Source organism: Lepidochelys olivacea (assembly GCF_965140295.1).
Source record: "Lepidochelys olivacea isolate rLepOli2 genome assembly, chromosome: 7".
Taxonomy (NCBI): domain Eukaryota; kingdom Metazoa; phylum Chordata; order Testudines; family Cheloniidae; genus Lepidochelys; species Lepidochelys olivacea.
The window spans coordinates 96,508,154-96,521,800 of record NC_140417.1 but is presented as its reverse complement, the minus strand read 5'-3'; the positions used below and the strand labels follow the sequence as shown (position 1 = coordinate 96,521,800).

Genomic DNA, 13,647 nt, shown 5'->3' with positions numbered 1-13,647 from the left:
CATTCCCAGAATCTGGCAGACAGAGGCTAGGGACACTTCAGAGCACGGTTTGGCATTCCTGCCCACCCTGGCTAATAGCCATTGATGGACCTATCCTCCATGAACGTATCTTGCTCTTTTTTGAACCCTGTTAGACTCTTGGCCTTCACAACATCCTCTGGCAAAGAGTTCCACATGTTGACTGTGCGTTGTGTGAAGAAATACTTCCTTTTGTTTGTTTTAAACCTGCTGCCTATTAATTTCATTTGGTGACCCTTAGTTCTTGTGTTATGAGAAGAAGTAAATAACACGTCCTTATTTACTTTCTCCACACCAGTCATGATTTTACAGACCTCTGTCATATCTCCCTTAGTCATCTCTTTTCCTAGCTGAAAAGTCCCAGTCTTACTAATCTCTCCTCATATGGCAGCCGTTCCATACCCATAATCATTTTTGTTGCCCTTTTCTGTACCTTTTCCAATTCCAACATATCTTTTTTTAAGATGGGACAACCAGATCTGCACGCAGTATTCAAGATGTGGGCATACCATGGATTTATATAGAGACAATATGATATTTCTGTCTTATTAGCTATCGCTTTCCTAATGTTTCCTAACATTCTGTTAGCTTCTTTGATTGCCACTGCACAGCGAGTGGATGTTTTCAGAGAACTATTCACAATGACTCCAAGATCTATGATTCTGTGATCTCTTTCTGAAGTGGTAACAGCTAATTTAGACGTCATCTTTTTATATGTATAGTTAGGGTTATGTTTTCCAATGTGCATTACTTTGCATTTATCAACATTGAATTTCATTTGCCAGAAGTGTCATAATATTATAAGGGAGGATACTCTCACAGTATTTATCTGACTTTGAATCCTACAAAAAAATAAATTCAGAATTTACCAATATAAATACCAGGATTACAAAAATTTACCTCTTCTAAAGTGCACTATCTTGTTTGTTAACTCCATGTATTTTAGTGAACGAGCACAGACAGTGTTGTGTTTACCTGGTTTCTAGAGCAAAATAACTTCTCCCCCTCTTTTCTCAATGTTTGCTGTTGGATATCTCTGGACTATCGTTATATAATTTATCAACACTTCTTTATACTTTTATATCACTCACTAAGCCATCTTTACAGATTTATCTGCTTTAGACAATTTATTTTTGTTTGGGTTCCAAAGGGAAAGTGGTGAAAACCCTGTTTGTGGTGAAACTTTTTTTAAAAAAATTCTGTAGTGATTAGATGAATTAGATGCTGTAATAAGTCTTTTCCATCTCTAGTTTCTATGGGCCTGATTGTCTACTGCCTTCCATATGGTGCAGCCATTTATACCTATGATAAGTGAGCTTGACACCTTTACTATTAGAGGGAGTGAATGGAGATTTCTGATTACGGCAGCATTTTACAGGCCGTATAATTCTAGATGATGGTTTCTTTAGAATGTCAAAATGCTCCACTGCATATCCTTTTTTCCCTTAGATATTTCCTGCCAGTTTTTAATATTCTCGTTCTTTGAATCCGCTCCAGGAAATAAAATCAAAACAGCCTTATTTCAATGTAGTGTACAATTATACTACTCTGCATAAGGCATGAAAAAAAATTAACTTTATCTTCTCATGCTGTCTCTCCCAGAAGATCACTCAGGGGCGGTTGACAGATCAATAAGCTTTAATTATCATTAAAAAGCAGACTAGATACATTTATCATTTATCTGTAGTGAAATCAGTTTTCAGTGTTCAGAACTCTAAAAAAAGATATTCTACAGCGGTAATTATTATTAAGCTATTTTTCTTTAGAATTTCACTCTTTAACAGACTTGATGTACAAGATCAGAAAAGAGAAAGATTAAACTTGGAAATAGGTTTAAAAGGCTGATTGTTCATGACTCTTCTGGGGACAAAAATAGCCATATTCCTGCAAGACATATAGCATTTGCTTTCATGTAAACACTCAAGTGTAAGAGGATTGGTAGAATTCTGCATCTACACTATTGCACATGATTAAAGGCTAGCTCTTTAATATGTGAAATGATGCCATGTCAGTTAAACCCTTTTAAGTTTGGTATGCTATATATATCTCAATGCAGTACACTGACAGTTTTTTTTATTTCTGTTTTCAACTCTGTTAGCTTTTTATAATTTGTTTTTCAATAATAGGTTACAGAAATGTCAGAAAAGTGCTTTCTTCTCTTATTACTTGTTTAAATAATTGTATTACTATTATTGTATCAGGTATGGTAGCTATTATATACATTTCTGGAAATGTAAAGGGCCTCAAAACAAAATTCTGACCATAGTTTTGGTATTTATTTACCATAAATGTGACCACATTAGTGAGAGCTAGAAGCTGATACTATTTTATCTTTTTCAGCAAAGCAGTCTAATTTTATTATATGTGTAAGATTGTAGTAGCATAGAGGTCTGTCACACACCCAAGTGCCATTTTGCTAGGCACTGTATGTTTGTAGTGAATGATAGTCCCTGCTTGAAAGAGCTTACAATCTAAAAGATAAGCCATAACAGGTGGATGATACAAATGGGCGTGTTGGAGAATAGGATGTTGTTGCTGTTGTTGTTATTTTATTATTATTTTGAATTGGATATATTATTGTAGCACTAGGAGCCCCAGTCAACAAAAAACAAAACACAGAACAAAAAAACTGTTCCTGCCCCAGAGAGCTTACAGTCTGAGTATAAAACAAGAAGAAACCAACAGATATAGAAAGACAGGGGAGTACAAGAAAACAATGTAACAATATTGGTTAACATGCTAGTCTATGGTCTCAGCACACCAGCAGCCTAGCGCTGATCAAAATTTTGTAGGCCTCACAGCAAAGGAGAGTTTTAAGGATAGTTTTGAAGGAGAATAATAAGTTAATATTAAGTATGTTCTAGCACAAACTAACTGTGTGCACAATTCTTAGCCAATCACGTTTTTTTAAAATTCTTTCTATATTAAGAATTAATTTAAAGTAACAAGTGCACTGTAAATGGGATTTATATTTTAAATAAGTATAGAAGGATAGGGCTCTAGACCTGGAAAACTGCCAGACCAAACATAGGAGCCTCCCCCATGGAGGAATTCTTCCACTGACCTAGCGGTGTTTACCCTTGGTCTTATGTTTTTCTTATTCTCCTGTTATCTCCAATAGTCTCAGTTGTATTTGGGACCTTATGCCAGGCATAACCAGGATGAGCATCCAACCGGTTGGTATAGGAATCTGATATGGTTGAGTCCACCGAAGTATGTCCTTTGTCAGTCTTCTCACTGACATGCTGTTTCCATGAATAACTGTGGCAACACCTCCAGCTTCCCTAAAAAGAACTCTTGCACCTAGGTTTTGCCTTAGATGTAATTGTGCAGCTGCTGTTCAACTGACATCAACAGAAGCTATGCATGTGTGCATCAAAGGTGGCATTTTATGGAAAGACATTCTACTCAAATCTGTTGGCCCACGTGGATTTATGCTGGTTTACAGCAAATGAGGATCAGACTCCTGTAGTATCTTAACAACAGTTAGCTATCTTGGGTCCCTTGTCATCTTTCTGTTTCCTTAAGAAGAAATGAGTATGTTGGAAGTAGAATACTGTTCCTGGTAAATAGGTATTGTGTACTCAGTATCATAGATGCATGAAGTTTATGGTGTCAGATAGAACAGACATTACTGGTATCCGTTTGCTGTGGAATTTTGCACATTTTTCTTTCTGGAATATATTTTTTTAATCAGGACAGCCTTGCCTGTGGAAGAAAGTTAATTTCCCCCTGAGAAGTATATGCAGAATCGTGGAGAGCAGTTTGTTGCAATTGTAAATTCATGAACTTTATGCAGATAAATTCATCATCTTATTTTTCTATTCCAAAATGCAGCATGTGAAAATCTAGAGGGGGTTAATTGGGAATGATGGGAGTATTGCAGTGAAGTCTTAGGTTCTCACCCCTTAAAATGCTAATTTTATTTTCCTTCCTTCCTTGGCAGGATTTGAAGACAGTGCTCTCCTTTCCCCAGTACCCAGGGGAGTTCCTGCACCCTGTGGTATATGCATGTACTGCAGTCATGTTATTGTGCCTGTTTGCATCCATTATCACTTACATTGTGCATCACAGGTAAGAATTCAATACAGAAGCAAACACACATTCATTATCTATCTTTTCTTTGCACAAAGATAAAATGCTTAAATGGTTTAGTTACTGATGGATACTAAAATTTACAGTATAATGTAGTAAAAAAAAGAATGGAATTTGGTGTTTCATAAGTAAAAATATATACAAAGTCAAATAATCTGTTTTGTTTATACTAAGGCAGGGGTTCTCAAACTGGGGGTTGGGACCCCTCAGGGGCTTATGAGGTTATTACATGGGTGGTCGCTAGCTGTCAGTCTCCACCCCTGTCATAAATATAAAGGGAAGGGTAAACCCCTTTGAAATCCCTCCTGGCCAGGGGAAAGCTCCTCTCACCTGTAAAGGGTTAAGAAGCTAAAGGTAACCTCACTGGCACCTGACCAAAATGACCAATGAGGAGACAAGATACTTTCAAAAGCTGGGAGGAGGGAGAGAAACAAAGGGTCTGGGGGTCTGTCTATATGCTGGTTTCTGCCGGGGATAGACCAGGAATGGAGTCTTAGAACTTTTAGTAAGTAATCTCGCTAGGTATGTGTTAGATTATGATTTCTTTAAATGGCTGAGAAAAGAATTGTGCTGAATAGAATAACTATTTCTGTCTGTGTATCTTTTTTGTAACTTAAAGTTTTGCCTAGAGGGGTTCTCTATGTTTTTGAATCTAATTATCCTGTAAGATATCTACCATCCTGATTTTACAGGGGGGATTTCTTTATTTCTATTTACTTCTATTTTTACTAAAAGTCTTCTTGTAAGAAAACTGAATGCTTTTTCATTGTTCTCAGATCCAAGGGTTTGGGTCGGTGGTCACCTATGCAAATTGGTGAGGCTTTTTATCCAACATTTCCCAGGAAAGGGGGAGTGCAAGTGTTGGGAGGATTGTTCATTGTTCTTAAGATCCAAGGGTCTGGGTCTGTAGTCACCTAGGCAAATTGGTGAGGCTTTTTACCAAACCTTGTCCAGGAAGTGGGGTGCAAGGTTTTTGGGAAGTATTTTGGGGGGAAGGACGCGTCCAAACAGCTCTTTCCCAGTAACCAGTATTAGTTTGGTGGTGGTAGCGGCCAGTCCAAGGACAACGGGTGGAATATTTTGTACCTTGGGGAAGTTTTGACCTAAGCTGGTAAAGATAAGCTTAGGAGGTTTTTCATGCAGGTCCCCACATCTGTACCCTAGAGTTCAGAGTGGGGGAGGAACCTTGACATGGTGAGAGGAGCTTTCCCCTGGCCAGGAGGGATTTCAAAGGGGTTTACTCTTCCCTTTATATTTATGACAACCCCAAACCCTGCTTTGCCTCCAGCATTTATAGTGGTGTTAAACATATAAACAAGTGTTTTTAATTTATTGGGGGGTGGGGAGTTGCACTCAGGGGCTTGCTATGTGAAAGGGGTCACCAGTACAATAGTTTGAGAACCACTGTACTAAGCTCTGTGAGAGAAAATGGAAATTGAACTTTGCCCTCAAAAACATTCATAATTAATCTTTCTACATGTGACAACACATACCAAAACAAGCTCTTCTAATCAGTAACTTATGGAAATGTGTCCTCCTTGACTCCATTTGGAAAAAAATATCCATTCAAATATTGGTTTCACACACAAACAAAATTTAAGGACTAGAAAACTAGAAACCCATAAAATATTATGATGGGCTTGTTCCCAAGCTGTAGCTTCCCCTAAAAAGAAGCAGATGTGTGTCTAGAGATGGTCTTATATTGTTCCTAAAATTTCTTATATTCTTTATAATTTGATACTGCGATATAAAGCTCTGTGATATAAGGCCACCTTTGATATCAAACTACTGGATGCTCGCTTCCAGTTCCACAACAGCCCCTTGGAAAGATACACTAATTGTATTAGAATCAGAGAACAACCTGGTACAAAGGGTTTGATAAATATCATCTTATCAGAAAGGTGTTTTCTTGCTTTTAAATCTGTTTGGTTTTAGAAATGTTGTGATTTCATTTATATGAATGAGATTTTTAAGTGTGTGTGTGTGTGTTTGTGTGTGTGTACACAGTAGTTAAAAGTCATTAACTATTTAAAAGAGCAGGAATGTATTTTACTGTATAAGCTGATAAACATTAATTAAGAATGTATTCAATGTAATGAATTTTGATCTTCAACTTATACATAATCCTTCAGAGTTGTCATAGTTAGACTACTGCATATTTGACATCTGGCAGAAAGCCTTTTAAATACATGTATTATTTCATTCTGGGCCTGTTTAAAAGCCCACTGAAGTCAGTAAAAAAAATTTTAAAAACCTCCCATTGACTTCAATGGGCTTTAAAACAGACTCGCTATGCTGCAAGTAGTCTAGTAGTCAAGAATCTGAGAGTTTGAAATCTATATGTCAAATATATTTTTTCCAAAAATATAAGAACGTATTCGAAGATTTTTACAATAAAGATGTGAATTGAAAAAATATGTTAATTTTAAACAGCACAATCCGAATCAGTAGAAAAGGATGGCACATGCTTCTCAACTTCTGTTTCCATACTGCTCTTACTTTTGCTGTCTTTGCTGGTGGAATCAATCGCATAAAATATCCAATTATATGTCAAGCTGTAAGTACCTTTGTTACCTTATTCTTATTTTAAAAAAAAAAGCCCCTGAAATTATACATGTTGACTTAATACTGATGATATTCTTTCTTATCAAAGATTCTATATTTTATCAGACATATGTACCAGAATTAGTCATCACTATGAAGATTGTGGCTAATGTGAAGCAGTGGCAATCAGGAACTCTGTATTGTATTTCCATCTGTGCCACTGAGTTGCTGTGTGAACTTGGGCAAATATATTAACTTCTCTGTGCCTCAATTTCCCTATCCAAAAGCAAAATGGAGTTAATACTATTTCTCTTTTTTACAGGAGTGTTGGGGGATATGGTTTATTCATGTTTGTAATGCCCTTTGAGATCTTCAGATTAGAGGGGGGGCAAAGTTAGAATTATTACTCTTGCGGTTGCTTACCATGAGAATATCATACTAACCTACCTGTTTCAGCTTTGTAATGTAGGCCCTTTATGCCCACTGTGTAATCACTGAATATATTTTAGCAACTTAATGTTTATAACGTAATGATGTATTTTAAGTGCAGCGCAGGCTTTGGAGGCAATGCTTATACCACCCTGCCCCCAGAAAAGGGCTTGTATGTTAGGGAGCCTCACTGAGTTTCCTGGTATGCAGGCATGGGTGTTGTGCAGGCTGCACAATCCCCACCTCCTCCTCCTGTGAAACATCTTATATGGGGAGGTACATCCCTGGAATCTCACAGAGGGAGCAGTCTCTGTGCTCTCCTGGATACAGGGAATGAGATTGTGATTGGTCCTTTGGCAGGAGAGGAAGGAAAGAAGGCTGCTTCAGTCCTCCCCTCTCAGCAAAACCTCGCAAGGACCAGTTAAAGTCCAGCTTTGTATTTCTAATAATTTTTTCTGGAATTCTTTAGAACAGATGCCCCTGTTCTCATGAATGATATTGTTGCTGACCTTTGCTAAAGAATTTCATGAAGCAAAAATATCTGTGAATGCAACACTCAGCTTTTATCTAATGGTATTAGCACTGAGACCTCTAATATGAGATGTGTATTCTCCTTTACTTAAACAGGCTATAGTCTTGAAACCCAGCCCATTGAAAACAAATGTGTGGCTGATCTCTTTCCATTACTCATGATGGAACTGAGTCTGCACAGTCTAGTCACAGTACTAATATATTAGAAGTTCTGTTCTCACATTTAATTTAAAAGTGAGCAGAGCTTCATGGGGTTTTAGCAGACAAGAGGATAAAAAAACATCACCAGTAATAAATCTTACTTGAGAACAGTGACCCAACTTGTCTGCTTGCCTTTTTTTAGCTAATTTATAAATTATTCTTTGCCCACTCTTTTAATTAAAAAATTATTTCTTCATTCATGCATTATAATATTTCTGTTACTAACAAGGAGAATCAAAAAGTGTTGCAATTGTTCTTCTAAGCACTCATGATTGCTCAGCAGGCTTACTAAAAATAGCAGCATGTAAAATGCCCCTCTGTATTTGCTGATAGAATTTATTTCTAAAGTAAAATTTTAATTGAGATGCAATCTCTCAGTTAGAATAGTGACCCAGGGAAGGAATAGACAGCAAGTTACACATCTTACTTTGAAAAAAGAAAAGGAGGACTTGTGGCACCTTAGAGACTAACCAATTTATTAGAGCATAAGCTTTCGTGAGCTACAGCTCACTTCCTCAGATGCATATCGTGGAAACTGCAGCAGGCTTTATATATACACAGAGAATATGAAACAATACCTATTCCCACCCCACTGTCCTGCTGGTAATAGCTTATCTAAAGTGATTTCCAGCACAAATCCAGGTTTTCTCACCCTCCACCCCCCCACACAAATTCACTCTCCTGCTGGTGATAGCCCATCCAAAGTGACAACTCTTTACACAATGTGCATGACAATCAAGCTGGGCTATTTCCTGCATAAATCCAGGTTCTCACATCCCCCCACCCCCATACACACAGAAACTCACTCTCCTGCTGGTAATAGCTCATCCAAACTGACCACTCTTCAAGTTAAAATCCAAGTTAAACCAGAACATCTGGGGGGGGGGGGGGTAGGAAAAAACAAGAGGAAGTGAGCTGTAGCTCACGAAAGCTTATGCTCTAATAAATTGGTTAGTCTCTAAGGTGCCACAAGTCCTCCTTTTCTTTTTGCGAATACAGACTAACACGGCTGCTACTCTGAAATCTTACTTTGAATTACTCCTGTCTGAGGAAAGCAAATAAGACACAAAATTCTCCCCATTTTTATAATGGATTCAATGTCACTGTGTGATTGTAAATAAAGGCAGTATTTGGCCCATAGTTAATACAGTTAGTGCTTAATGTATTATGAAGTTCTTAAATATAATCCAGCTAAAAATGGTGATAAAATATTTAGGATCTGTGTAATATACCAATGAGGATTTGCAAGACTGTTATTGCTGAAGTAATACTTTCTACTTACATAATACTTTCATTGGAAGATGTCAGAGCCCTTTATGAACAGAAATAACATCAAAACACTCAAGTGAGTTTGTTACTACTATATCCATTGCACAGGTGGATAAACCAAGGTATAGAGAGGTTAAGTGAAAGTCGCATTACAAGGCCACAAGGAGAACCCAGGAATCCTGACTCACGTTCTCTTGTTCTAACCACAAGACAACAGTTCCATGCTAGAATTCTCCTGTTCTTCACAACTTGAAATTCTAACACTGTTTGAATGAAGCATGTCCTTTACATTTTATATAATTAGATTTTTTTAATATGAGTACAGGAATTTATATAGTACAGCTCCCATAACCAATTTTAGGAATTCTGTTTCTAATTTTCTGTAACCTGTTCTGAAAGTTGAACATTTACATTTGTATGACTTTCAACAGACAGCACCTATAAATATTATAAGCTTCTCTAGTGCAATAAACACTAAGTTGTAAAATATGCCTTACGTGACATTATTTTTACGACATTTTTGTCTATTTCATTATTCTGAGATAAATCTCTCTTAATATCTAGCCAGTTGCATGGTAATTAATCTCTAAATTCTCACAAATCTAAACATCATTTACATTTTTTTTTATCTGTAGATTGAAAGTTTATAGGACAGCCATGGCAATGTAATTACATGGTCACAAATGACCATCTGTTGTTACAATTTTTGCTTGGTTATTTACCTTGCAGATTGCACAGTAAAAATGATAATGAAAAATAGAGTTTGTTAAATGAGTTATTAATAATTCTGTTATGAGTAATAATAACATGAGGGCTGGGGACTGGACTAAATGACCTCTCGAGGTCCCTTCCAGTCCTATGATTCTATGATAAGCTACAGGAATTTTTTAATAAAATGCAGTGCATATGGTAGTTATTTCCTCTCATGGTATTAGGCCAAATCCTGAGTCATTGTAAAGCATAGTCACACTGTGCAGCTAGAGAAATCTAAACAGATCCTGAGACCCCCACACACATGCCCCCAAGGCACCTGCATTAGGTTCACTCATCCACATAAGACCATGCCCGTCTATGGAGAGTGTCAGCACCGTACTTCACCAAGGGTCCAGGGATGACACAGAGCTCACTGAGCGTGCATACAGCTTCTCTGATTCCCTGAGAGGAGCTGATTGACAGCAGGGGAGATCGAATGGACTGAACAACCCATTAAGGGGATATTTTAGCTGATACCACAGGTTGAACATACTGTCCATTCGCAGCCATTGTTTCACCACCACCACCCTTCCTAACCTCCTTGCCTGCCAACATACACCTGTAAAAAAATCATACAGAGCCCTCAGTCCTGATACCTGTCTCCTCTTCTGACAGCTCTCTGGTATTATTGCTGCAGCAGCGTTGACGTAACCTGTAAGAGGCCAGTACTGGAAAGAAGGGAGACCTGCATATGGCTTCTCAGGGTGTCTGGGAGCTCATTTATATGATGATACCCAATGGCCACTCAAGCAGCTCCACACAAGGCCCTGTGGAGTGGGTGCACACAATGAGTGCAGCCATCGTTAAGATCAGTCAGTCCAGGGCAGAACCTTTTTAAATAGCCATATTTGGTTCAGGTGTCCCTCAGGACTGTGTAAGCAGGAATGAGGATTGGCTGAGCCTTTTTTTAAATTCTTGCAAGCACAACTGGACCTGGGCAGAAAGAAAAGAACACTGGTATAGAACTATCCGATCTTCTTTCCGATAGGATGTATCTGAAGAGGATGTTACCATAACATTGCTTGTTAATCACACATTTTGTAAAGATGGCAGTTTCAAATGATTTATCTCAAAGAAGCATTAAAACAAGTTAACATATATTCCATTGGGGATATAGTTACAGTACCTTCAATGTCTCTCCCTGCTTTACAAATGCAACATAAATGCAGCCCAGGAACAAAGGAAAGGACAGAGGGAAGTCTGCATTGTTGTTTTATAGTGCAATGCTTGGTGGAAAATTCCAAATGCAGCCTTTTCTGATGGAATAAACCTGGAGTCACTGCTCTGAGTGTTGTGGAGTGAATCTTCTCCTAGCTTTCTCACCATACTCAGCTCCACACCCCCAGCACTTTCTTTTGCACATGACAAAACCTCATTACAACTCTTTCACCTAAGTGAAATAATAAAGTGAATTTCCTTAAGGCTCTACCTCATTAGCAGATGTCTTTGCAGAATATTTGAGTTTAACCATTGCTCTACCCCAGAATTAAGTGTCTCACAATGATCCCAGTTTAGGGAGAAAGAGTTAATGGTATGAACAAGGGCTGTTTTCTGCACTAGGCCACTAATTCATCTTATTATATCCTTGAATGTCAAGTAGTTGAACTAAAGAAAAACAATTACTTCCCTCTGTGGTACAGTATTTATTTTAATCTGAAATCCAAACATCTAAAAATTCCTTTCAGACATAAAAATCCCTTCAAATGGTTTACCTCATTTTGCTACCTATTAGATGCTCATTATTTGTCATTTGTAAAGAGAGGAAGGATGGTCCGCTGATTAGAGTGCTGGCCTGGGACTTGGGAGACCTGAATTCAGCACTCTAATCTACCCCAGTCTTGCTGTGTGATCTTGAGCATGTCTCTCTGACTCTGATCTAGAAATGGACTTAAGCATTGCAACATTATGCATAACTTTTAAGTACCTAGAAAATCATAGGAACAAGACTGCGATCCACAAAGCCTGAGTTAGGCACCTAGGTTTCCTGTACAATGAGTGGGGAGAGACAGGCAGGCAATCCACTCATTGTATAGGGAATCTAGGTGCCTAACTCAGGCTTTGTGGGTCACAGTCTTGTTCCTAAAACAGCCAGTGAGAGATGCGGATCATCGGATGAGATGGGTATGTCCTAAACCCCTCAGAGATATGTGCCTAAGTCCAGGCAACAGGGAAGCGCCTATCTCTGCCAGTGATCTGTTTCTCAGGGGCGTGTCCTAGGCTATAGAGCAGGGGTCGGCAACCTTTCAGAAGTGGTGTGCCAAGTCTTCATTTATTCACTCTAATTTAAGGTTTCACGTGCCAGTAATACATTTAAATGTTTTTAGAAGGTCTCTTTCTATAAGTCTATAGTATATAACTAAACTATTGGTGTATGTAAAGTAAATAAGGTTTTTAAAATGGTTAAGAAGCTTCATTTAAAATTAAATTAAAATGCAGAGCCCCCCGGACCGGTGGCCAGGACCCGGGCAGTGTGAGTGCCACTGCAAATCAGCTCGCGTGCCGCCTTTGGCACGTGTGCTATAGGTTGTCTACCCCTGCTATAGCGTCATTCTCACTCTTTCTCTGGCCCAATTAATATTTAATTATTCAATTATTTAATTGACATGGAACAATTTCAGCAGAAAAGACTGAGAGAGAGACCCACATCAGTATATCCCATAGTTCAGTGGTTAGAGCACTCACCTGAGAGGTGACAGATCTTCTCTTCAAATCCCTTCTCCTTATCAGTCAGAGTGGGGACTTGAACCCGCGATCTCCCACATCCTGGGTGAGTGCTCTAAGCATTAGTCTGAAGGTTATAAGGAAAGTCTCCCTCCCCCTCCCCCTCTGTTTTTTGTAGATCTAGTATCCTCAATCTTTATCCTTTTCTCCATACTGGAAACAGGGCCCATCATGCAAGTGTGTACATCATCTGTACACAATGATGAACCTGAGCACCACATCCACATCGTGTTTAAACTACTTAATTTTTAATCTATTTGTTTATTTGGATTTTTATATAGCATCTGTCCATGTGCTCTAGGCCCAAATCCAGTAACACAATATACACAAATAAACCCAAACCCCACTCAGCACCTTAAACAAGTAACCCATTAGGCCTTTCAATACCCACCACATACATTTGAACTCCCATATCCTGAATCTGGATTTGAGTGAGGGTACCCTTACAAACACTTGACATAGTCCAAAATGAGGTGTAACAAACACGTCTGTTCTATTGAATACATATTTAACATCAGAAAAATCTGTCCTCTAATCCAGTGTTTATGGAGTGAAGTAAGGCACAAACAGGCAATCAGGCTAGATTATGACAATAGTACCTTCTGGCTTTAGAATCTATGAAAAAAAAGGCACTGTTGCCCTCTGACTTGAATATAGTAGCTGAATGCATTCACCCAATCTGCACTGAGCATATTTTATGAATTCCTGCATATATGTCTGGCTAAATAATAAGTCTGGAGCCACCATCATCCTTCAAATTTACTAGCCATTCAGGGCCTGAAAACATGTTCTCCTCTATTAAAGGCAGGAAATACCAATAGAGTTTTTAACAGGCTTAGTATTTAAGAGGTTGCACAACAGCTAATAATATGTATGGTCTCTCTTCCTTGTCAGCATGTTTTATCTGATGTTACTGAAGGGGACTAATCTCTGAAAGTTGGGCATTGTATAAAGAAAGTTGGGCATTGTGGGTAGGGTATGACACAGAAATTCTATTCTGGCCTCAATTCTGTTGCTTCTTTGATAGTGCAGTGAAACGGTTGCTATTTTATTGTACTATTTTATTAGGATCCACATTAATTTATA

At 38.2% G+C, this 13,647-nt stretch overlaps 1 protein-coding gene across 1 annotated transcript in view; it reads left to right on the top strand.

Moving 5' to 3' along the window:
- ADGRA1 (adhesion G protein-coupled receptor A1) overlaps positions 1 to 13,647 on the top strand; it is a 464,598-nt gene that overhangs the window by 396,573 nt on the left and 54,378 nt on the right. The window contains exons 15-16 of the mRNA XM_084634535.1: positions 3,965 to 4,092; positions 6,547 to 6,670. Of these exons, the coding sequence (XP_084490661.1) occupies positions 3,965 to 4,092; positions 6,547 to 6,670 (252 nt within the window). The remainder of the gene's footprint in view (positions 1 to 3,964; positions 4,093 to 6,546; positions 6,671 to 13,647) is intronic.